This window comes from Phragmites australis, chromosome 13, assembly GCF_958298935.1.
Source record: "Phragmites australis chromosome 13, lpPhrAust1.1, whole genome shotgun sequence".
Lineage (NCBI taxonomy): Eukaryota > Viridiplantae > Streptophyta > Magnoliopsida > Poales > Poaceae > Phragmites > Phragmites australis.
In genome coordinates this window covers 29,235,279-29,256,612 of record NC_084933.1, presented here as the reverse complement: position 1 = coordinate 29,256,612, position 21,334 = coordinate 29,235,279, and the positions used below count along the sequence as shown (strand labels likewise).

Here is a 21,334-nt window from a genome sequence, read left to right as displayed (position 1 = left end):
ATTAACTACCCTTGCCACTAGCCCACTACAACGTATTAACTGAGCTCGATCGTTCACCGAACTGATGACCTTCTAAGCACGCATATCGACCGAATCGAGTAAAAAATCACTAGAGTTTTAATGGTTACTAATCGAATCTAACGAAAAATTGCTCAGTGTCAGCACTGCCTTTGCGGTCGATAAGTAGGGATGGCAACGGGTCTACCCCCACCGGGTTTTCCTGGAATGGACCCGAACCTGAAACCCGACTCGCCAAACTTGATCCGAACCCGAAATCAATATCGAGCGCAAAACCGCCCCCGCCCCTGGCCCCGATGGGGACCCGAAACCCGACAGGGCAACCTGAAACCCGGCGGTGTGACGGTATCGGGTCGGGGCAGGCGAGCGGGGCAGGGTGGGCGGGATTTGGGGTTTCGGGTGACACCTACGGATGAAAAAATAGACCAAAACCCGACCCGAGTTAAGGCCCCAAATCGACGCGACCTGATAGCTTCGTAGGGTTTTTTTTTAATCGAACCCACCCCTGTCGGGTCTGAAACCCGCGGGGACCCGACCCGACGGGAGAAATTGCCACCATTATTGATAACCACTCTTCCCTGGTCGGTAACCGCTCCTTATCGCTTGGTAACCCCTCCTTCTCGACCGAGATTTACCTATCTCCGTCGTATTTGCATGACAGCACGTTGGATCTGGACGGCAAGGTAAGGAGAGTGAAAGTTTTGTTGTGGAATGAAGCAGGGGACCTGAGCGTGAGAAGGAGACCTTATGCACCCTTATACCATTGAGATAGGTCGAAACGGGTCGTTTACATTGTGTATTTGGTCTGTTTCGAACTTTTCTCATTTTTTGGCTTTTTTTTCAAACTCTTAATGTTTGAGCACATATTTCGTGATGCAAATAATTTTTTTTTCAAAATGTTTTTCACAGATAGTTTTAGAATCGCCTCTAGTTTTTATATAATTTTTAACTGTTTTTATTCTTTCAAATTCGATTTGAATTTTTTAAATTTAAATTCAAATTTGTGAACCCTTTACACAACACGACGACGTGGCAGCGATCCCGCTTTGGAGAAAGCACCCCGTTTCCCACTGCCAAGCCCATGTAGTCGGCAAGCCCGAGGCGAGGGGGAGCCCATCTTGACCCAGCGACGCAGTGTACACAACACGACGACGTGGCAGCGATCCCGCTTTCGAGAAAGCACCCCCGATCACGCTCCAGAGCTCAATCCACTGCTCCCACTCCCACCTGTCGCCGTCGCCATCACTACCGCTCAACTCCCCGAAACCCGCAAAAAGCAACCACCATCTCCCCACTCCGCGCGGCGCGCGCTTCCCGAGGATGGTTGCCTCCGGCCGCAAGCGCTCCCGCCGCGCGCCCATTCCCGCGCCGTCGTCCCCACCGCCGGCGCCGGCTCCGGCCCAGTCGCCGCCGCAGCTCACATCGCTACTGGCGCTGCTCGCCTCGTCCGTCACCCTGGCGCTGCGGTTCGCGGCCGACCGCGACCTCCTCCTGCTCCCGTCCCAGACGCTCGCGCTCGACCCGCTCCTCCTCTCCGCCGCGCGCGCCGTCTCCCGCCTCCTCGCGCTGCTCCCGCTCCACCTGCAGACGCTCACGCTCACCTCCCTCTCGCTCTCCCCGCCCACGCCGTCGCCTTCGCTACCCTCTTCCTGGTTCCTTCGCCTCCTCTCGTCGCCGTCCCTCCCGGACTCCGCCTGGCGCGACGCCTTCCGCATGTCCAAGCCCGCATTCTTCCAGCTCCTCCACGCCCTCGCGCTCCCCACCCCCACCGCCTCCTCCTCGTCCTCGACCCTCGCGCTGCCGCCCGACCACAAGCTCGGCGCCGCGCTGTTCCGCCTCGCCCACGCCGCGCCCGCGCGAGCCGTAGCTCGCCGGTTCGGCCTCCCCTCCCCCTCCGTCGCCGCCCGCGCATTCTACGAGGTCTGCCGCGCAATCGCCGACCGCCTCGCCGTGATGCTGGACCTCGCCGCGCCCGACCGCATCGCCCGCGCCGTCCCGGGGTTCTGCGCGCTCTCGCTGCCCAACTGCTGTGGCGCGCTCGGGTACGCGCGGTTCGGGGACGCCGCCATCGCGCAGGCGCTGGTGGACGCCGATGGCCGCTTCCTTGACGTCTCCGTCGGCTGGGACTTGGCGATGGCGCCGGCGGAGATCCTCCCGCGGACGAAGCTGTACACCTCCCAATCTATTGTGCTCGCCAATGCGCCTCAAGGCGAGCTCATTGGCGGCTCAGTGCCGCGCTACTTCTTGGGGCCGGCTTGCTGCCCGCTGCTCCCCTGGCTTGTGACACCGTACAAGGATATGGGTGCCACCGATGACTTATCCAAAGAGAGCGTCTTTAACTATGTGCACGCGCACGGGATGCAGGTGGTGAAGAATGCCTTTGGCCATGTGCGGGCACGGTGGCGGCTTCTAGAGGAATGCTGGAAGGGAGAGTGCCAAGAGGCACTGCCGTATGTCGTGGTTGCTGGTTGTCTGCTCCACAATTTTCTCATCAAGTGTGGCGAACCACTACCTGAGGAGATTCAGGGGGATGCCAATGCCGATGTGTTTGTGGACTTTGAGGGGGAGAAGGACAAGGAAGGGGAGAGAATCAAGGATGTTCTTGCTGCACACTTGAGCTTGGTAAGTCGTAACCAGTGAGCAAATTGTATTTGCTCCAAGTTTTTCCCATTGTATGTAGTAGTAGGTTGTAATTCCCAGCATCATCTGGAATGCTTATGTAAATATGTAACTTATGCTAATCTTCTATGCCAGCTGCTTTTATCTGTTCTGTACTCTTCTCAGTTGACTAGTTAACTGCTAACTTTAATGTAGCACCACAAATAATAATGTCTTCTCTGATGTTGATAAGAGTCACACAGCTCCATCGTTAGGACTTCAGTTCTGCCTATTCTGCAAGTTCTTCATCATTTGTTGAATAACAATAACTTAGAGTGAGGTTATAGTTCTAGGAGCAATTTATTCATCCTGCTTAGCATTTCACCATTTGCTAGAATAAATACTGATGCGGTTTTCATTTGACTTCAGCATATTGTATTTTCTGATGTAGCAGTTTCTGTACTCATTTGAGATCGCTCAACGCTCTCGTTGGGAATATTTTCCATCTTGCTTGCACCTTTGCGATGCCATTGCATTTGCTTTTCTAGTTGAATATAGCTGCTGCTCTATGTTTTAATGTATATGTTCTTTATTCAGGATGATTTTATTGCTATTAATCTTGGCACCCTTCCAGGAAGCTACTTAACATGTCCCTTTTTTAAACCAAATGAGGATGCCATTTGATCCCTGTAAAGTGTCAGGTCTGTACAATTCATGGTTTAACCTTTGTTGGGTTAAAATTGCATATATCTCCTTTTTAGTCCTTATTTGTTTCATGTGGGTAAAGTTCACTTGACTAGCCAACCGCTAACTTTTGTAGCACTATAATTTTTCATGCCATGTCTGATGTCGATTGAATCACACACCTCCATGTTAGGACTTCAGTTCTGCCTCTTCTGCAAGTTATTCACCGTTTCTTGAATAACAAAGGAGCAATTTATTCTTCCTGCTTAGCATTTCACTATTTGCTACAATAAAAACTGTTTAAGCATGATTTACATTTAACTTCGGCATATTTTATTTCCTGACTTGGTCGTCTCTGTACTCATGTGAGACTGTCAACACTCTCGTTGGGAATATATTCCATCTTGCTTGCTTTTTTTTATCACTTTCAATAAAGACAGTAAAGTTGCACGTTTGTGATCCTATTTTATTCGCCTTTCTAGTTGGATATAGCTGTTGCTCTATGTTTGTATGTGTATGTCTTTCTTTAAAAAAAAAAAAAAAAAACTTGCTAGTAATATTGACATCCTTCATTTCTTTTATCATCTTGAAGGTCTCTTTTTACTATATTAAAAGTAAACCTTTATACAAAATCTACTCTCCAGCAAAGTTTGTGTTTTGTACTTGCGGTTATTATGAAATAGCATATGGTCTACTTTTTTGCGTAAACCTCATGAAAACAGTAGTGATCGACCGATATTACCGTCTTCAGGAAGCTATTCGACATGTCGGGTTTTTTGAACCAAATGAGGATGCCATGTGATCCCTGTAAAGTGTGAGCACTATTCATAGTTCAACCTTTGCTGGGTTAAAATTGCACATATCTTCTTAGTCCTTATTGGTTTTGTAGGACCGAGTCAAAGGATCCAATACTTCTAGAGGGGTGAATAGAGCTCTAATTAAACTTTAAAATAACTATTGATTTTTAGAATAAAAAACAACCTTAGCTTAGAAGTAGGAAATACAACTATTCAAACAAGCAAGCTAGAATATAGAGAATAAATATGCAAGTATATAACTTAAGGGTAAATTATGGAATTGATATTTGCATAAAATAGATGCTAGAAGTAAATTGCGGAATAGAAGAAGAGTAGGAAAAGAGGACATTGATTTTTCTCGAGGTATCGAAGAGTTGTTACTCTTCTCTCATCCTCATTGGAGTATCCATATAAGGATATCATTCCTTATTAAGTTAACAAAACTCAAGTGCTTATTAGTTATCGTCATTTTTCTATCTTCAGATTAGCAAGTATCAAACTAAGTACAAGTTTTTCTTGAGACTCTCATAATAACTTCAAGTGCTCACTAAGAATACATTCAATCATCACAACCGGGTACGTGTTATTAACTACCAAAAGTAACAAGCTAACTTGTTCATTTGATCTCAATTAAGCCTAAACAACAGCTAGATATATACTAGTTACTCTTAAAGTACTAATAAAGTTTTTAATCTTCAATTAGTGACTTAAAAATCAACTTAAGTGATCTCTCTTATTGATGATATATATAGTGTATGAACTTCTCTAGGTTGCAAGAGAGACGAATGAGGCCGAGTGAGAGGGTATATATAGGCTAGAGGTCTAAATCTAATCGTTGCTTAACCACCCACGCTTTCTGTGAACACCAAATGGTCCGTTGCACACACTATTGTACACATGGGACAATCCGGTGAGTAATCTTTTCCAAAAGCTGGCATACCAGCTGTCAGTAGCCGTTGTCTAAAAAGCTTTGGTGTTCTTCATATCACATCATCGGACAATCATATGAGTTCATTTCCTATGCACCGAGATATCAAGTTTGAAAATACTCTAGTGTGTTACACATCTCAACACCAGATGATTCGGTGCCTTGAATTCCAATTCTTCTGAAAATTCCAAGTTTCTGTTAAATACTTCAATGGTCATCTTCTCTGAACATCGGATAATTCGGTGTACTTAACTTCAATTTTTCTCAGAAAATATTTTTTATGTTCAATATTCTAGTGCACATATTTACCATCATCAGACAATCGGGCGAGGTCATTCAGCTTCTGCTCAGAAGAGGAATAAGGTACAATGAGTACAAATTATTCATCACCGGACAATCCGATGTGAACAAAAATTATGAGAACAAACATTCTGAGGCTCATCCAATGCAATCGACTTTGAGCATTAATTTCTTGACTTCTCACCCATAGGTTTCTTTGAGATACCTAGTGCTAGATTTTTGTAAGTGTGCGTTCAACTAAGTTTAGACTCAACTAGGTCAAACTACAACACTTAGTCCCTTTTATAGTACGATCAAAAGACCAGAAATAAACCTATATCTACTCTAAGTGTCCTTCATTTTGACGCAAATATTCGTTTATCGTTCAATAGAATCTCATGAGGGACAAGAAAACACATACAATCATTGTGAACTAAGTTTTTAATTTCTTTCAAAACATACACGTTAGTCACAGTGATACGATTATCATTAATCATCAAAATACTTACTATTTTTCTATGTATCTAGATGCTACAATTTTCTCTTTTTTGTGATTGATGACAACATAAATAGGAATATAAAGATATAAATTGAAAAACACCCTATCGTACTAGCGACATATAACAATTAAGTAAGAGAAAGGCTAGCACTAGAAAAGCATATCATGCTAGTAGAATAAGAATTAAAATAGAGCATACAAGAAAACACAATGCGATGATAAGCGAAACACATCAATTAAGAGCCAAATAGCTTGTCATTACATTAAAAAACCATGAAGAACCAACATTCTAACCCTAGATTACCCAAGCTCACTCTAAGACTAAGAACTAAAAAGCTCACTAGCCACTCTATTATCTCTCTCCAACACAAAAGACTCTCCCTATCAACTAAACTCTCTCCCCTTTGTCATATAAGCGCAAAAAAAGAGTACACTCCTAGACATCTGAAGCCAAAGGAGAGGAGGAAGTCAGCGCTGCTGCTGACTATCGCACCTCGAACTGTAAGCTTGAATCTGTATCTGAATCTGACAGCTCAACGGTAGCGGGGTCAACAACGGGTTGAGGAGGCTGTACTGTCTTTGTAGGTGCCTCTGAAGCTGGAGCTGGGGTGGAGTTGGTAGTACTGGTACCCTAAGTAGTCATCTCTTGTCATGCTACATCGGGCTCTTCGTAAACAGACTGAACGATAGGTGGAGACTGAACGGACGGCTGCTGAGACAATACGATCGACTATGGTGAGACTGGCCTTTACATCGTCCTGATAGGCTAAGAAAAGATATCAGTGCTGAAGAGTGGTGACAAGTGAAAAGTTGTCACTGATGTACTAAAAGACCACTGACACTGTCTGGGAGAGGACTAGGTGATGGGGTTGGTGCCTGAGGAGCTACCGACAGCTAAAGGCCTGATGCATGAAAGAGAACCAAGATATTCGGATATGAATGAGAACATGCGGTTGTTGTTCTCTCTGTTAGCTTGAATGGCTGCTAATGTGGCCTGCAGCTGCCGCTGAAGCGATTGCATCAACACAAGCTGCTCCTCCTGCTGGCGTAGAATGTCTACTTGTAACTTGGCCTGCTGCTCGGCTTGGGCTGCCTACTGCTACTGCAGCTGCTGAAGGATGAGAACGAATTTTGACAGAGGTGTAGCAGGGGCACGGAGGGCAGTGTCTTAGGTGCTGAAGTAACTATAGACGTAGGAATAGCTTGAGAGGATCCTCCAGCCTCAGTGTCGTTTGACCTAGCGATCGGTGGGAAATACTCAAGATTCGAAGAGTCTGAGTTGCTGTCACTCAGGTGAAAAGCGTGTGGGAGCTATGCCTTGGCCTCTGCAAGGATCTGGTCCTCTGCCGCTACTCTCTCTGTCAGCAGCTAGCACCTGCTCCTGAGCGTGGAACATCGCATGTTGACCTCGGGGTCTGTCTGAAGGTCCCTTTTCCGGGACTTCCTCCTTTCAAAGAAAAGCTCTTCTAATGCAATCAATCTTCTTTGCAAATCATTTCTGCATCAAGAACACCATAAGGTGATATAGTGATATGTCAGTTGTGTCGAGAGAACAGATTTGACTAAAGTGTCTCTTTCCACTAAGGAGAATAATTTGTCTTTCTAGCCTGGAAGTCTGCCTCCAAGCTTATCAATCAGCGGTTGAATGTCAACCTTTTTTAATTTTCTTATGTGCAGTGGGAGCCTAAGGTACTTTCACTGGAATAATTTGATCTGCCTTGGGAAATCCGAGAGTAGTTCGTCAATGTTCACGTTCTGGCATCATTAGAAATAATTTTGTCTTAGATAAGTTCGTAATCAAATTGGAGCATCTCCCAAAAGCCATTAGAACCTCATTTAAAGTCTTCAGTTCTTGCTTGTCATTGGCATACAAAGAACACCTTAGTTTGGCCTTTGCATGTAGCACCGGGTTCAGAAAGCTTTTCTCCTCCGTCCCGCACTAGTCTTTGCAGCGGATCAATCACTATGATAAAAAAAGCATGGGTGGTAGTGGATCCTCCTGCTTTAGGTCTTGCGCATGAATTATGTCCTGACCCAACACCCTGTTCAGTAGAATGCGAGAGGAAGATGAGACCAGTAGTTGACATATCTAATCACACCATTTCTGGCCAAACCCAACTCAAGCCTGGTCGAATCGAAAGCCTTGAATATGTCAAGCTTCACAAATAGTGACAAACTCTTTTTCTTATGCAATTCCTTTGTGACGCTTTGTAAGTAAACAAAGTTACCATAATGCATCGTTTTTTGCTTTGGCTTCTTGAGACGATCTCATTTAGTCTTGGTGTAAGTCTCTTTGCTAAAAACTTGGATATGATCTTGAAGAAATTATTGACGAGGGATTTTGAAGAAATTATTAATGAGGCTTATCAGTCTGAAATCAGACACACGAGTTGCATCTTATTTTTTTAAGCAAATAAACATTGGCATTATTGAGGATATGGAAGTTTGAGCACCTTAAATCAAAGCTGCTGCCACCAAGTCATTTTTAATTATAGATCAGCACCTCATGTAAAATAATATAATGGAACCATCAGGTCCGGTGATTTCTCCGACGGTATTGATTTTATTGTTTTGGGAGAGCTAGTAATTTGCACGAAACGGAAGATTTTCCCCACCGGACCGGCATGGAATGCTTTCAGCTTTCACTGTTTCATGAATGAACGTCGCCTGATTAAGTGTGATCTCTTTCTCAGCTAAGTTTTTATTTATTTCAGCTTGTAGATTATAATTACATTTCATAATCTACAAGCTGAAATAAATAAACATGTGCAATATAGCTTTTAGTAATTCGGTAATCTGTCTATGATCATAATCTGCACGCTGAAATAAATAGACATGTGTAATATAGCTTTTAGTAATTTGGTAATATGTCTTTTACCAGTTTATACAGATTATGTAATTTAACTTTTATAATACAGCTTCTTATAATTCACGATCTATAAAATATTTTTTATTATCTCTAGCTAAAATAAATATACCTAATAAGTGTGACTAGAACACCTCTGGTTAGAAGCTCTCGGCAATTTTTCTCGATGTGGACTGAAATTAAGCCGCGATATAGAAGGCCATCGTCTCTTCACGTTATCCCTTCACTGTCACCTACAAGAAAATAGAACGATGCTAAGGAGAAGGGTCGGCAAATCGCCTTTCCCTCAGATCCGTCGAAAACAAATGGACCGGCAACGAAGCACGGGACAGTGAGCAGTGAACAACGCAGCCAGGCTGGTGGTGCTCACGGCGTACACCGCTCAGGAGCAAAAGCAAACTGCGATGGTTCATGCCCCGGACCTTGACGGTGTAGAAGTAGGACTTTTTGTTTTGACAAGAAATGTAGAAGAACTTGTTCACGAATCCACGGTTCAGGGCTTTCAGGCAAATACTTGTCCGCGAAGGAGAATACCGGCTGACAGAAACACTTGCATGCGTGTTAAAGTGTGCAAGCAAGTAGTCTGACTGGCGGTTCACCAGATAGGCACCGACTAAATGCAGACAAGAGAGGTAAAGGGGAAGGACGCAAATTAAGCACCTCTTTCGTGCATCTGCAAGCTGCCATTCACGTCTTGCGAGGGAGAAGACCCATGGCGACGCTGAGGAACTTTTGTTCAATAATTCTGTATTTGTCATCTCTTGACCATTTCATTTTCATTGCTGGTTTAGCATCCAGTCACATAAAGTGAATTTAAATCATTCGATGTACTATCAGAAACCTTTGAGTTTCTCGAGTTGAATGAATTCTGCAAGAAAATTCAAATGAAAAACTGCACCACTGTTTTTTTTTGTTCTATGTATTCTTTTGCGACGGAGATGCCCATGCGCGGTCGAAGTAGGTCACGTCGTCGGTCTCCAGCTCGTTGCGCGCGAACACCAGCGCGTACTCGTACACCAGCGCCGGCTCCAGCCGCGCCGCCGAGAGCCACGCGTGCCATTCCATGCCCGTCTTGTCCGGCACCGAGAGACGAGAGCTGGCACGCGTAAATGAGGGCCACATTTGGATTCGATGGGGGTCGGTAATTGTGTTCCATCCAAAAACAAAGGCAGTGCTTCTCCTTTTCCTTTCTTTGTCTGTAGATTGAGTTAGAAGCTGAAACTTTATATGATTCTGAAGTACTATATTTCCCGCCACCATGTATTTTTTCAGGGTTTTTCTGCATCTGTTCCGCCGGAGAAAATAGGATCTCCCCTGGCCATTATTTGGGTTCTTCAGCAGCAGCAAGCAACAGGGTGCTGAAGCCATGGTGGTCGCTAGCCAGACTCCAAGCGGCGCGGGCGAGGTGCCGTCTTCGTAAGTGCCGCACACAGGGTAGGAAAATTCGTTACCGCTACATATCGATTTTTTGAAATTCGTGAAAACCAAAAAAATTAATTGAAATTTAGCAAGAATTTGGACAAATTCATTTAGTCAAATTTATAAATTGAAGACAAAAATCAACCGAATCGAGTGAGAAAACCGGTCGAATTCTACTGAAAATCGAGCAAATTCTCCAATTTACTGATCACATTTTACGTATTGAACGCATTTTGAACGAATTAATAAAAAATCAATCGAATTTTCTGATTTACCGAGCGCATTTCTCGAATATCAATGAAGTTTTAAAAAAAATTGCTCAGCCTTGTAAAATCAATAACTAATTCATCTGATCTTCAAATTAAATGAAACAAATTTTATAGATTTATTTGTACCTTGAACTCATGAAATAGCTATTGTACTATGTAGGATTGTGTAAATGTGTTACAACTAGATTAATTCATAAATAACTCATCATACCTCTAAAATTAGTAAAATCACTTTTATTAGTTTACTTATACTATGCTTTATGTAAAAAAATAATGGTAGACATGAGCAAAATAATTACAGTGTTGTTTCTTATGCTTGTGAATTTTGTAAAAATTATGGAGAAATTAATAAAACTCTAAATAAAGTGAAACTAATTTTATAGATCTTTTAAGTACACTAAAAAAATATGTGTTTGTACATTAATATTTTCCTTAATATAAACCCTACTAAATGAGTTGCAGGCTTTTTAAAGCATGCTTTTGTTTTCAAACTTCTTCTCCGTGAAATAATGCAAAGGATATTATTATTGAAAAAAAAAATTCATAGAAGATCTTAGAATTGTCTCTGATATTTTTTTATTTTTGAATTCAACTTTGAAATTTTGGTGCAGGCCAAATTGAGCGGTTTTCATGAATATCAACTGGTTTTCGTTGAATTTTTGAACCCTAGCCGCATTGAGGCATCGCCGACTGGCAGTGGGTTCAGCAAGGGTTAATGTAACACCCCACGTTTAAAATTCACTCTTCATGGGTTGACACGTATACACTCGTGCAGTGAGAGTTAGCTCTGAATACCATCTATAACACTTCATGTTCAAAATTCGCCTACAATCCAGTCCAACTGTAGAGCGGATCCACATACGTATAATACCTCTATTACACCTTCATCATCATTTCGTATAAAAAGATTAACCCGAAATATTATATTTAGAACCTAAAGATTTATAAGTTGACACGAATCTATTTAAACTACTAATATATAACTAATCCTATCATACCAGAATATTTACACTATATACTGAAATCAGAAATACTAATAGACTAAGGTATTATTACGTCAGGTTCGCCGGAAGGCGGAAGCTGGAGGTATCGTCGTGCGTTCATAACGACAGCATCACGGTCTGTTGCACTCTTCTCGTCGGCGTCAGGGAGACGAAGCCGTCGTTGTTTCCCTGAAGATGCACGACCAAGGTCCCAGCGCCTTCGTCGACTACTTGCCCAGGTTGCTGGTTGTGAAGCAGAACACTGAAGCCTTGCAGCCAACTGACGTAACGTTACAGTATATGGTGCCACTCGATCGGCTTGATCGGGCATGATTTTGTTTCTGCCATGTATTGGTACGTACTTGGCCGCTCGATGTGTAGCAATCAGGCATGCAAGGTAGTACATACTGGCGCTCTGTTGGTACAAAACGCCGCACCTAACTACGATTTCGAGTAACCAGCCACTGCATGAGAGCTAGTGATCAACCCCCAATATTGTACCCAATACTGAAAAACAACTTTAGAAATAGCTCATCATAAATATTATTTCTAACAGATGCACAAAATATGAACTGGAATTGCAGAGAAATTTTTCTCTCTTTTTTTAGGAAAAGCTCAGAGCAACCTTGTTTCAATTTGCGCGAAAGAACAGAAGCAGAAATCACCGTGTTTATTATTCAGCAACAACCACATCGCGAGCCATCTGACGACACAATAAGCAAACCAAAACCAAGCGTCCGACGGCTTGTTCCGATCTTAAACTATGTAGCCTGTACATGCAACAAGATCGATAGCACTGAACTTGGGAAAGAGCGCACCAACACTATACGCACTTATCAAACATAAGCACAATCACTAATTAACACTGAGCAGTGATCCTCCATGCACCATGCACTTGATCATGGCGTCAGTTTGGCTTGAGGTCCTGGAACAAGCGGTCCCACCTGACCATCTCGTCGCTGTCACCTCCACCGCCGGCGCCGTTGTCCACGTCCCTTACAGCGTGCACCGCCGCGGCGCCCCTTCCCCTGATGGTGGCTTTGGGCGTCGACCCCTTGGGCTCGGACTTGGCGGCCCTCCTCAGCGCCTTGCTGCCGCGCTTGGGGTAGTCGGGCTGGTGCTGGCTCGGGTCGAGCACGAGCACCGTGGACTCCTCGAGGCGGACGAGCGAGCGCACGTACCTGGCAACGCGGTCGAGGAGGCGGGAGAGCGAGCGGGCTCGGTCGCGCCTGGCGAGCTTGAGGATCTCGAGGCGGTGCTTGGCCACGGAGATGCCCATGCTGTGGAGGAACTCGTGGTCGAAGTAAGCCACGTCGTCGGCCTCCAGCTCGTTGCGCGCGAAAACCAGCGCGTACTCGTACACCAGCGCCGGCTCCAGCCGCGCCGCCGAGAGCCACGCGTGCCAGTCCATGCCCGTCTTGTCCGGCGCGCGCGCGCCGTGGCCGAGTGGGTTCGCTTGGCTCTGCCACTCCGCCGCTGTGTGCTCTGGGCGCTGGCGATCGCGCGATCAGCTGGAGTTTATACGAAGTTATCACGGGCGGGGAGTGGTTGCGTATGCTGGAAAACGATGGAAGCGGGCGGCGAGTGATCTGGGCCGTCCGTTTTCTTCAAGCCAGATGGTGGCACGGCATGTCACAGTTGGTGCTTGTGACTTTTGTCACGTACTCGCTCATCTCCACGAGACAATGCCAGATCGTACTCTATAGTCTTTACGAGCCGAATAATTGCGTGTTACTATCACGATTAATTTTGTTGCAGCACCACAGCTAATAACTGAGATGCCGAGTCTGAAGATACAGAGCTTTCCTCTGCGAGACATGCAGTAAGTGGTAAACTGTCTATGTTTCCAGAGGCAACAGAGGAGCTGTGCAGAGTCATCAATGTACCAGCCTGAATCATAGAAAGAACACTTTTCTTTGACCTTGGAAGCATGTTCTTTCGTAGAAATAAAAGAGCTGAAGCTGCGAAGGAGACACTTAAACAAACACGAACAAACATGCGCACTGAATTCTGTTCGACAAAGGAAACTGAATCAGTGTCGTCACAATCACCTAAACATCTACTCATATTGTCAAGCATGTGTACGCTACTTGCCACAATCTCAATTAGGTAAGCATCTACGACACCATCAGCCTTGCATAAAATTCTTGCAAACTGCAAATTGCATTGACCTAAGAAGTTTAAATAAAACATCTGCAAATACAAGATCAATTCCACAATCACTATTCATAGCAAAGCAATTAACTATGTTCTTGAGATACTTTGATTGTTAAAAAAACATGTTTATTTCTTATAGATTTATATGGTCTAAATAACATTTCGGTCATTTTCCTGCCAAGGCTGGCTGTTAGACCATATAGGTCTCCAGATATAATGATCAAAACAGGCCCTCTTGGATTCACGATTTATTGTCCTTAGTTGGTGTAGGCTTTCATGAAACAAAGTCTGTGCTACCAAACTCACGGGTAAGCATACGTCCGAACTCCGAACACCCCATGTTTTGTTCTTTCCCCGTGCATTAATCAGTTCCCCTTTTGTTATGCCCGCAAACATATGGACATTGCCACAGTAGAATTGGCGCAGAACCAACCAAGAGAGTAATCATGGGTTAGCTTTTCACCGCTTTCACTTTCAGATGCACAATGTCATATAGTACAACTTAATCAGATGGACGAGGTGTCATGTTCGTAGCCACGGTTGGGTTGTCAGTCGAACGATGCCGCTCGATCGTGCCTGCCATGCCATCACGAATTCACAACTGCTTGCACATCGTGCGCCGCCGTCGTTGCCGTGTGTGCACCATCCAGAAGACGATGGACAGCATCACGGCGGCGGAGATGACGAGCAGGCCGATGCAGACGTGCCTGCTATACCGCTCGAGCCCGGGGCAGTTGTTGTCGCTGATCGCGGTGAACGTCTCCCGCACGAAGGAGCAGTCCTGCAGCTGCATCAGGAACGGGCCGTACCGGTACAGTCCTTGGCTGATGCTCGCCGCCGCCGTCATCTGGTTGTACGCCGCAGGCGTCACGCGCCCCTCCGTCACGCACACCTCCGACCCGGGCGGGCCCGTCGTCTGGCACTCGAATCGCTTCCACTCCCCCGGCGCGCTGTTGAAGTCGGCCTCGCCGGGGCCGCACGCTCGCGGGCTCATGTCCGGGTTGAAGGGATTGCAGAGCACGGGCATCAAGGGGCCCGACTGGTTGAAATAGAGCGGCCGGAACGCCGGCGGGAAGTCCCGGTTGGAGATGTTGACGACGACGTTGTTGACGAGCGCCACCAGCTGCGCGGTCACCTCCTGGCTCCGGTACATGGACTCGTTCGCCGTCACGACGTCGACGCAGGGGAGGATGTCGTCCAGCGCCGTGTGCGCCTGCGGGTGGGTCACCCACTCATCCATCGCCACGCACGTGTCCGCCACCACGCTGCCACGCACGGTGCAGCTAGTTCTGTCAGTGCCTGAACGTTCTGAACAATGCATTGCTGCATCTGCTTGTCCAGAATTCAGAAAAAAAAAATGGACAGCTTACTTGTGCAAGAGGAGGAAAACAGCAGACGACATGATCGTGACGGCGAGAATGATCCATCCGGCGATCACCAATCTGCAGGGATACGAGATGAGTGCCTCTGGATGGGGAAGCAACATGGACAGAATAATGGAATGAATGGCAAAGTTGCTATAAGTCGAACATTTTTTTTACTTACAGGGAGACAAGAAACCGCAACCCCAGTATGGAGAACACTGCCAGAAGGAAAAAACAACCGAGTTCAGACTTCAGATCAGTACATCAGAGGGCTCCGGTAGCAGAAACAGAATCAGGTAAGAGATTGATGCTTACAGAATCCGAGTACTGCAAGGCCAAGCATTACAGCTGCAACAAACACCAAATCTTGCTGCCTAAAATCAGCAAAATGAAAGCACATTGCTGCACTTAGAAGTTGATCTTTGAGGACAAGAAAAACTTGAAGTAAAATATAGTGTAAATCGTGTTAATATAGAGCCATACGCACATGCGGTTCACCACATGCTTGATCTTCCTGGAGTTCTCCAACGCGCGAGTAGAGAACTCGTTTGCCGAAGAGTTCAGCTTCTCTTCGATGACATCAATCTTCTGCTGGACATCAACTGGTAGGAAGATTTGGTCCACGCCAATGTTCTTCGCCGCCGCCAAGCAGCCGGAGAAGTTCCTCAGGTTGTCAACCGTCAGGTTGCCCTGCCCGACGACGTAGTCGATGGTGTTGATCGCGCTACTGTGGAATAGCTCCTGACCACAGTGTAACATCACACACCCGACGCTGTGTGATAGGACAAGAGCATGATCATTAGCACATACATAATGTTTCGATGAAACAACTGACATTGTGACGAGGTAAGCTGAAACAATGGCTGGAGCAGTTACATTGTCACCAAGGTGAGTATGATGAGAAGCGCCAATGAGCTGAAGTAACACCCTGGCGAGTACGTGTTGTTCTTGTTTCGGCAGAAGCAGCAGCAGCAGGAGATGACGAGCAGCACGACACCGAAACCGATCAACCACAGCATTGCGACGAGGAAGAGCGGAACCGCGGTGAACGCCACGGACTGCAGAAGGGTGTTCATAGGAGAAGATGAGAAGGATGGACACATGAAATTGACGCGGAAAATTGCGAGGTCGAGTTGGATAAGATTTGCCGTACAGCCCAGTAATGCTGGTCGCTGATGTTCCAGCCGCCGTGGTACGTGGTGAGGTTGGCGAGGGGGTCGCTCCGGTGAGTCCTCGCCTCAGCCAAGACGAGAGAATTGTTTACGGGAGGAGCAGCACCGGGCAAGGGTTTCTCCTCGACAAGCGATCTCCTCCATAGAGCCACTATGCCCTTTCCGTGTCCAACTGTTGAATCCGTGGCAAGTTATGAGTTGTACCAATCGGCAATAAAGTTCAATAAATCAGGACAAAAATATCAAATTCTAAAATTTTCTTTTACTGACCTATGAAACCTGCGGAACAGAGAACAAAAAATAATTAAAATTTCTTTCTTTTCACCGGTGAAAAAATAAACAAAACGAAATTAAAATCCCTGCAATAAATTGCACATCCATAACTCCATAAAGAAAAAATGTATCGTCCTGTTGGAAACTGATAGGAAATTTATTACGAAATTTCATTACTACAGGTGAATTCAGCAACCACTTTTGTTTGAGTCGCAAACAAATTAACAAAAAAGCTGAAGGGATTCAGAATTTCAGATTCGACGGACGAAATGAAACTGGTGGCGAAAACAACCATATCAAATTAATCTACGCGAAACAAAGCGATGAGCACATCCCGCACCTGATAGAACACGCCTACCCTCAAAAGAACCATGCGAAACGGGGGCGCCAGCGAGGAACAAGAGCAGGACAGCACACGCGACGCCGGCAGACGAGGAGGAGGCCGGCGCCATGCGAACAAATGCGTATATCGTCTGTCCTCCGATTCCTATTCAATCAGTTCGCCTAGATGATCCAACGGGATGGGTGGAAACTTTTACGGGAATCCGGCTGATCGATCGAGCCCGGAATGCGTTGCTCCGCCTAGGGAATTCACACCATACTCTCTCCCTTGGGCATCCTTCCTTTCTCCCCTTCGCCCTCTTCTGTGTTTGCTCCCATCTGGGAGTTCGGTAATGGCGACGGGCGGTGACGGAGGCTCCTGGCCTGCTGTAGCACCCTCCGAAACAGCCATGCCCATAAATAGCAACACCACCAAAGCGTCTGGTTTGTTCGTGCATGGCCATGGCCTGCCTGACAAGCTTTTCTCCCATTCCCTCTCTCCCTTTTTTCCCGAGGCTCGCTCGGCCCAGATATTTGGCCCAAGGGAAGGGAGGACAAAGAAACACATGCCTCTCAGCCCAGTAAGCTCAAGCTGGAACATCCCAAGGTCAGGCCCATGATAGTCTCTCGAGTACTTCTTCTTATCAAATGGGTCGGGCCGGCCAGTGCATCAATTGGTTTCTCCCCTCAGAAAGGAAAAATGAGTCTCCTTGCACTCCAAAGCTGAAACTTTCGAGGAAAATAACAACTAACAAGCTAACATAATTCACCGGACCTGATCTGAATAGTTTTGCATTTCTCTATGTGCATCCGCCGCTGCAATCCAGCATAATATATTCAAGGAGACAGTTTGGTTTTTCAGTTCGTCCCGAGTACATTATATATTCAAATTCAAATATTCAATAGCAGGTTCTCAAGTCTTTCTGATCGAGTAGGATATGTTATCACAGGATGGGCAAGCTCTGAAAACATATCTCCATCCGTCTTGTTCCATGATGCCCGCTGCGACTTATTATTTCCGTTTCCGGTCAGAACGGCACGCACTCAGGCAATGATCAACAGCGTCAGGTGGTTGTCAGCATAGAGCCATACAAAAACGCAGGCACGGAGAAAACACTAAACAAAGGTCCCGTCAGAGCTGAATCGATCGCAATACATGCGTTCCGGTGGTTCTACACCTGCTACGTACTATAGCAGTGTACACATCCCAACGCGCGCATCATGCATGCATACATGTGCGACAGAGGAGTGAAGAGTACCGGATCAGTTGCACTGTAGCGAGCAGTAAGAACATCAGAAACTTACAGTCTGGTAACAGCATCGATCATGCTCTGTGCCGTTTACTTGAGCTCAATACTTTTCTACTGCCCTTTCAGTGGAGAGTATGTAAGCATGACAAGTTAACAACATCGATCGTAAAGGTGCCTTACGATTTACGAAACAAGTGCTCAGTTTGTCAAAGCGCTCGAGCGGCGAGTTTACGTCGTCGACACGGTACGCGGCGTCTCGCTGTCTTGCCCGGCTTTCGCGTCGCAGGCGCTGGTCTACCACGCCACGGCTGCAGCCTCGCAGCCCAGCACGCCGTAGCGATATCGCCATCGGCGGAGTGGCGCGCGCGGCACAATGCGCGCACTACCCGCATCACATGCCTGCCTGACCCGCGCGGGCAGCCGCGCGCCCAACCCAATCGGCCTCGCCGGCCGGAAAGCGACGGCTCGTCGGGCGCGCGACGGCAACGTGCCAGGCCCATCCATCCATCCGCGCGCGCGGTGCCACAACGTCCCAACTCACGTACGTACGGGCCGTACGTGCACCTGCTCACCACCACCACCACCACCCGGCCGCATATATAATTAACTAAGCATACAGCTGCATGTGACAGACCCCTCCCTGTCGATCGTCGTCTCACCAACTCGTCTCTTGATTGGAAGCGTTAATATATATTTGCATATTACTCTCACTGTCACCGGTAAACAATGGAGTAGCAGAATATAGTATCGGAGAGTAGTGCCAGATTAACCGATGCAGATCAGAAGCGGTCAAAAGCGCGGTGTTACACAGGCAGGCATGTTACATCCGCGGGGCACTCGAGATGAAAACAAGCGGCAGAAGTTTTGTAGAGTAGTATCGTCGTCACAAAAGGTGCAGCATTTCCTTCGATGCTGTCCAGTATCGAGTGGTCACTAGCTGTACGCGCTATTCTATTCAGGACTCAGGGATCAGGATCGGAGCACTTGCTAGCTATTACTAATTCTAGAAGATAGCCCAGCTATAAGCAGCTAAACTAATGAACGAAAAAAGCTAATGGGCACTAGAAGCTAGCTAGCTAGTAGAGTACTTGTACTGCGTGCTGCACTCACGTGCTGATCTTTCTCATCGAAGGTCGGCTGACCGGCGTTCGTTCAGTTGTGGATGGGAGGTTTTCTTGTGGCCGGTGAGTAATCCATTCCGGCAATGTCGAGGATGTCGGGGTATGTCTGCCGCTGCCGCGGCGCGCCCGCGCCGCGGACGACGGACGCTGCTTCCTCTTGGGAACCGTGGCTCGCCACCTCCGCTTTGTGAGACGTGGCCTCGGCGACACTTGTGTGACCGTTCCTCTCGGTGATCTGTAAATATCATGCATGCATGCATGAGATGCGAAAATTTTTCATGGTAAGAATGTTCAGTCGGTGGTTGCTGAAAGCCTGAAAATTCACTGACCTGATTCTTGGCTGCACTCGTCTCAGCGTGCGTCAGTGGGTTTTTCACCTTTCCTGCATCAAAGATTACAACGACCTGTTAGATTAAAAAGCTGGTACGTGGACGAAAGTAAAAGATGCGAAAAGTTGCCAATTATACCGCATTTTTTAACTTGTTACTACTGACTGTACGCGATGTGTAAAAATGTTACTGTAATGCCTAGACCGGCGACTCAAGTGCCGAGTTTTACGTTTCTTGCTACCATGGCATCTATGCTAGCTAGTAGTATCGTTACTGTACACCGCTCACGTGAATCAATGCATGCATCCACAGAGAAAATCTGAAGATAGTAGATGGAAACAGATGGGTTCAGAACTAACATCTGCTAAAACTAGATTCAAAGTACATAACAACGATCGAGCTGGTGCAGAATAGAACACTACAGCTATAGATTCTCCCTTTACATTCTCCAAACCAAGATAAAGCATGAAGAGAGAGAAGAACTAAGGCTAGCTAGGGGATAATAGAGGTAAATATAATGCAGCTATATGCTCAGACAGCTCAGTGATGAATAGGTTCATGGCCACTTGGCCCATAGTAATCCTCATGGAACCTTGGTGCCGCATACGCACTGACCACCACCTCGCTATCCTTCGCAACAACAGTAGGAGTAGTAGTCATCTGCTTCATTGTACCTGAGCAATGCCCATCGGGAGTGCAGTGCTTGTTCACCGAGTAACCAATGGATGCTTCGCCGGACTTCGCATCGCCCATCTCCTGCTGGATACAGAATGAGCACAACGAAATAAGCAAACATTGTAAAACTTGAATCATACTGCCGGAAGACGACGAACCATAATCACACTAGTTCATAGATATACTAACCTTGCTGTTGATTGCTCCATGTAACCGCCTCTCTAGCCTGATTCCTGCATGCAGAAATGAATGATCAGTCATTCAGTCACCTCAAAGAGCCACTAGCGCAGGAGATAGGTAGCCATGCATGAAGCATACCATGTGCTCTTGTAGCCAGTAGTAGGAGAAGAGACGCAACAAAGGCCACAGCAGAAGTCCTCATCTCTGTGCCTATCCAAACAAATTAAGAAGCAAGATGCAGTGGTTCGTCCGACTGAATGAGAAGTAGAGCAGATAGGAGTGGAGAGAATGGGAGCGAGCGGCGAGCCTAAGGCGAAGTGACCTCAGGCGCTTGTAAATTTATAAACAGGCAGTGGTCTCCCTCGCCCCACTGCACCGAGCACTGACATGTCAAACTCCACGATTAATGACAGCTTCAAAAACAATTAGGAAAGGTAATCTTTAATCCAGCCCTGTATGGCTGTATCTTGAGTTTTGGTTGGGCTGTCACTTTTTAAGGAAGGATGTTCCCCCAAAACTCGGTGCCTGTTTAAGTTACCTTGTGCTTGTCCTGGCTCAGTTATACACTTTATAATACTGCAGTAGCAGATTACCTTATGCTTGTCCTGACTCAGTTATAATACCGGAGTAGTACAAGATAACCTTGTGCTTCTCTTGGCTCTGTTATACTACTGGAGTTGCAGGTTCGCTTCTTCTTATTACTGTTCCAAACTCAACTGCAGTAGCTGAGCCTTAGCAGGTTTGCTACCTGTGATTACTGTTTCAAAGTCCAGACTCCCCTGTGGCTGCTGAGCCTTAGCAGGAGAGGCAGTATGGTCCCTACTGCTTGCAGATTCTGCTGGATTAGGTAGGATAGAGATTGACGATTAGATGGGTAAATAGGTGTTTTAATACACCTTAAAATTCAAGTGAAAGTAAAATAGAGATAAGTTTTAACAAAAGAAAATCGAGGCAACACGACTCTACAGATGGTATAAAAACCATATATTCTATTTAAAATCAATCCATATGTCTTAACACTTGAAATATCACAACTTACAAAGAAATAAGGAAAGATTAATACCGAGCAACGAAACTCTCAAAGTTGATTGTCTAAAGGCAAGATAATTCAAGACCCCATCACATAAGCTTGTGTATATGAATTTTATGTTT

General features: G+C 46.1%; 4 protein-coding genes across 4 annotated transcripts; 1 reads left to right on the top strand and 3 right to left on the bottom strand.

Annotated features, from left to right (window-relative positions):
• The first annotated feature begins 1,244 nt into the window (after positions 1-1,244).
• Positions 1,245-3,523, top strand: LOC133888793 (protein ANTAGONIST OF LIKE HETEROCHROMATIN PROTEIN 1-like). Its single transcript, XM_062329158.1, has 2 exons — positions 1,245-2,640; positions 3,214-3,523. Exons 1-2 carry the CDS (start codon positions 1,339-1,341, stop codon positions 3,298-3,300), a joined length of 1,389 nt encoding a protein of 462 aa, XP_062185142.1. The 5' UTR covers positions 1,245-1,338; the 3' UTR covers positions 3,301-3,523.
• An 8,474-nt stretch (positions 3,524-11,997) lies between these two features.
• Positions 11,998-12,829, bottom strand: LOC133889106 (uncharacterized). The gene has a single exon (XM_062329568.1). It carries the CDS (start codon positions 12,749-12,751, stop codon positions 12,248-12,250), a length of 504 nt encoding a protein of 167 aa, XP_062185552.1. The 5' UTR covers positions 12,752-12,829; the 3' UTR covers positions 11,998-12,247.
• A 1,263-nt stretch (positions 12,830-14,092) lies between these two features.
• On the bottom strand, positions 14,093-16,758 carry LOC133887806 (uncharacterized). Its single transcript, XM_062327787.1, has 8 exons — positions 16,647-16,758; positions 16,015-16,205; positions 15,738-15,919; positions 15,349-15,633; positions 15,177-15,235; positions 15,043-15,079; positions 14,868-14,939; positions 14,093-14,762 (listed from the first exon to the last, which is right to left on the bottom strand). The coding sequence occupies exons 1-8, from the start codon at positions 16,756-16,758 to the stop codon at positions 14,093-14,095; spliced, it is 1,608 nt and encodes a 535-aa protein (XP_062183771.1).
• A 1,841-nt stretch (positions 16,759-18,599) lies between these two features.
• LOC133889747 (uncharacterized) lies at positions 18,600-20,477 on the bottom strand. Its single transcript, XM_062330209.1, has 5 exons — positions 20,321-20,477; positions 20,192-20,235; positions 20,002-20,083; positions 19,328-19,380; positions 18,600-19,233 (listed from the first exon to the last, which is right to left on the bottom strand). Exons 1-5 carry the CDS (start codon positions 20,382-20,384, stop codon positions 19,030-19,032), a joined length of 447 nt encoding a protein of 148 aa, XP_062186193.1. The 5' UTR covers positions 20,385-20,477; the 3' UTR covers positions 18,600-19,029.
• Between the last annotated feature and the right edge of the window lie 857 nt (positions 20,478-21,334).

Coding starts and splice junctions, on each gene's coding strand:
- LOC133888793 (XM_062329158.1), top strand. CDS start 1,339: ATGGTTGCCTCCGGCCGCAAGCGCTCCCGCCGCGCGCCCATTCCCGCG. Junction 2,641..3,213: donor TTGCTGCACACTTGAGCTTG/GTAAGTCGTAAC, acceptor TTCTTTATTCAG/GATGATTTTATTGCTATTAA.
- LOC133889106 (XM_062329568.1), bottom strand. CDS start 12,751: ATGGACTGGCACGCGTGGCTCTCGGCGGCGCGGCTGGAGCCGGCGCTG.
- LOC133887806 (XM_062327787.1), bottom strand. CDS start 16,758: ATGGCGCCGGCCTCCTCCTCGTCTGCCGGCGTCGCGTGTGCTGTCCTG. Junction 16,206..16,646: donor GGGTAGGCGTGTTCTATCAG/GTGCGGGATGTG, acceptor CGGATTCAACAG/TTGGACACGGAAAGGGCATA. Junction 15,634..15,737: donor ATACTCACCTTGGTGACAAT/GTAACTGCTCCA, acceptor CCTATCACACAG/CGTCGGGTGTGTGATGTTAC.
- LOC133889747 (XM_062330209.1), bottom strand. CDS start 20,384: ATGAGGACTTCTGCTGTGGCCTTTGTTGCGTCTCTTCTCCTACTACTG. Junction 20,084..20,191: donor ATGGAGCAATCAACAGCAAG/GTTAGTATATCT, acceptor TGTATCCAGCAG/GAGATGGGCGATGCGAAGTC. Junction 19,234..19,327: donor CGAGTGCAGCCAAGAATCAG/GTCAGTGAATTT, acceptor TGATATTTACAG/ATCACCGAGAGGAACGGTCA.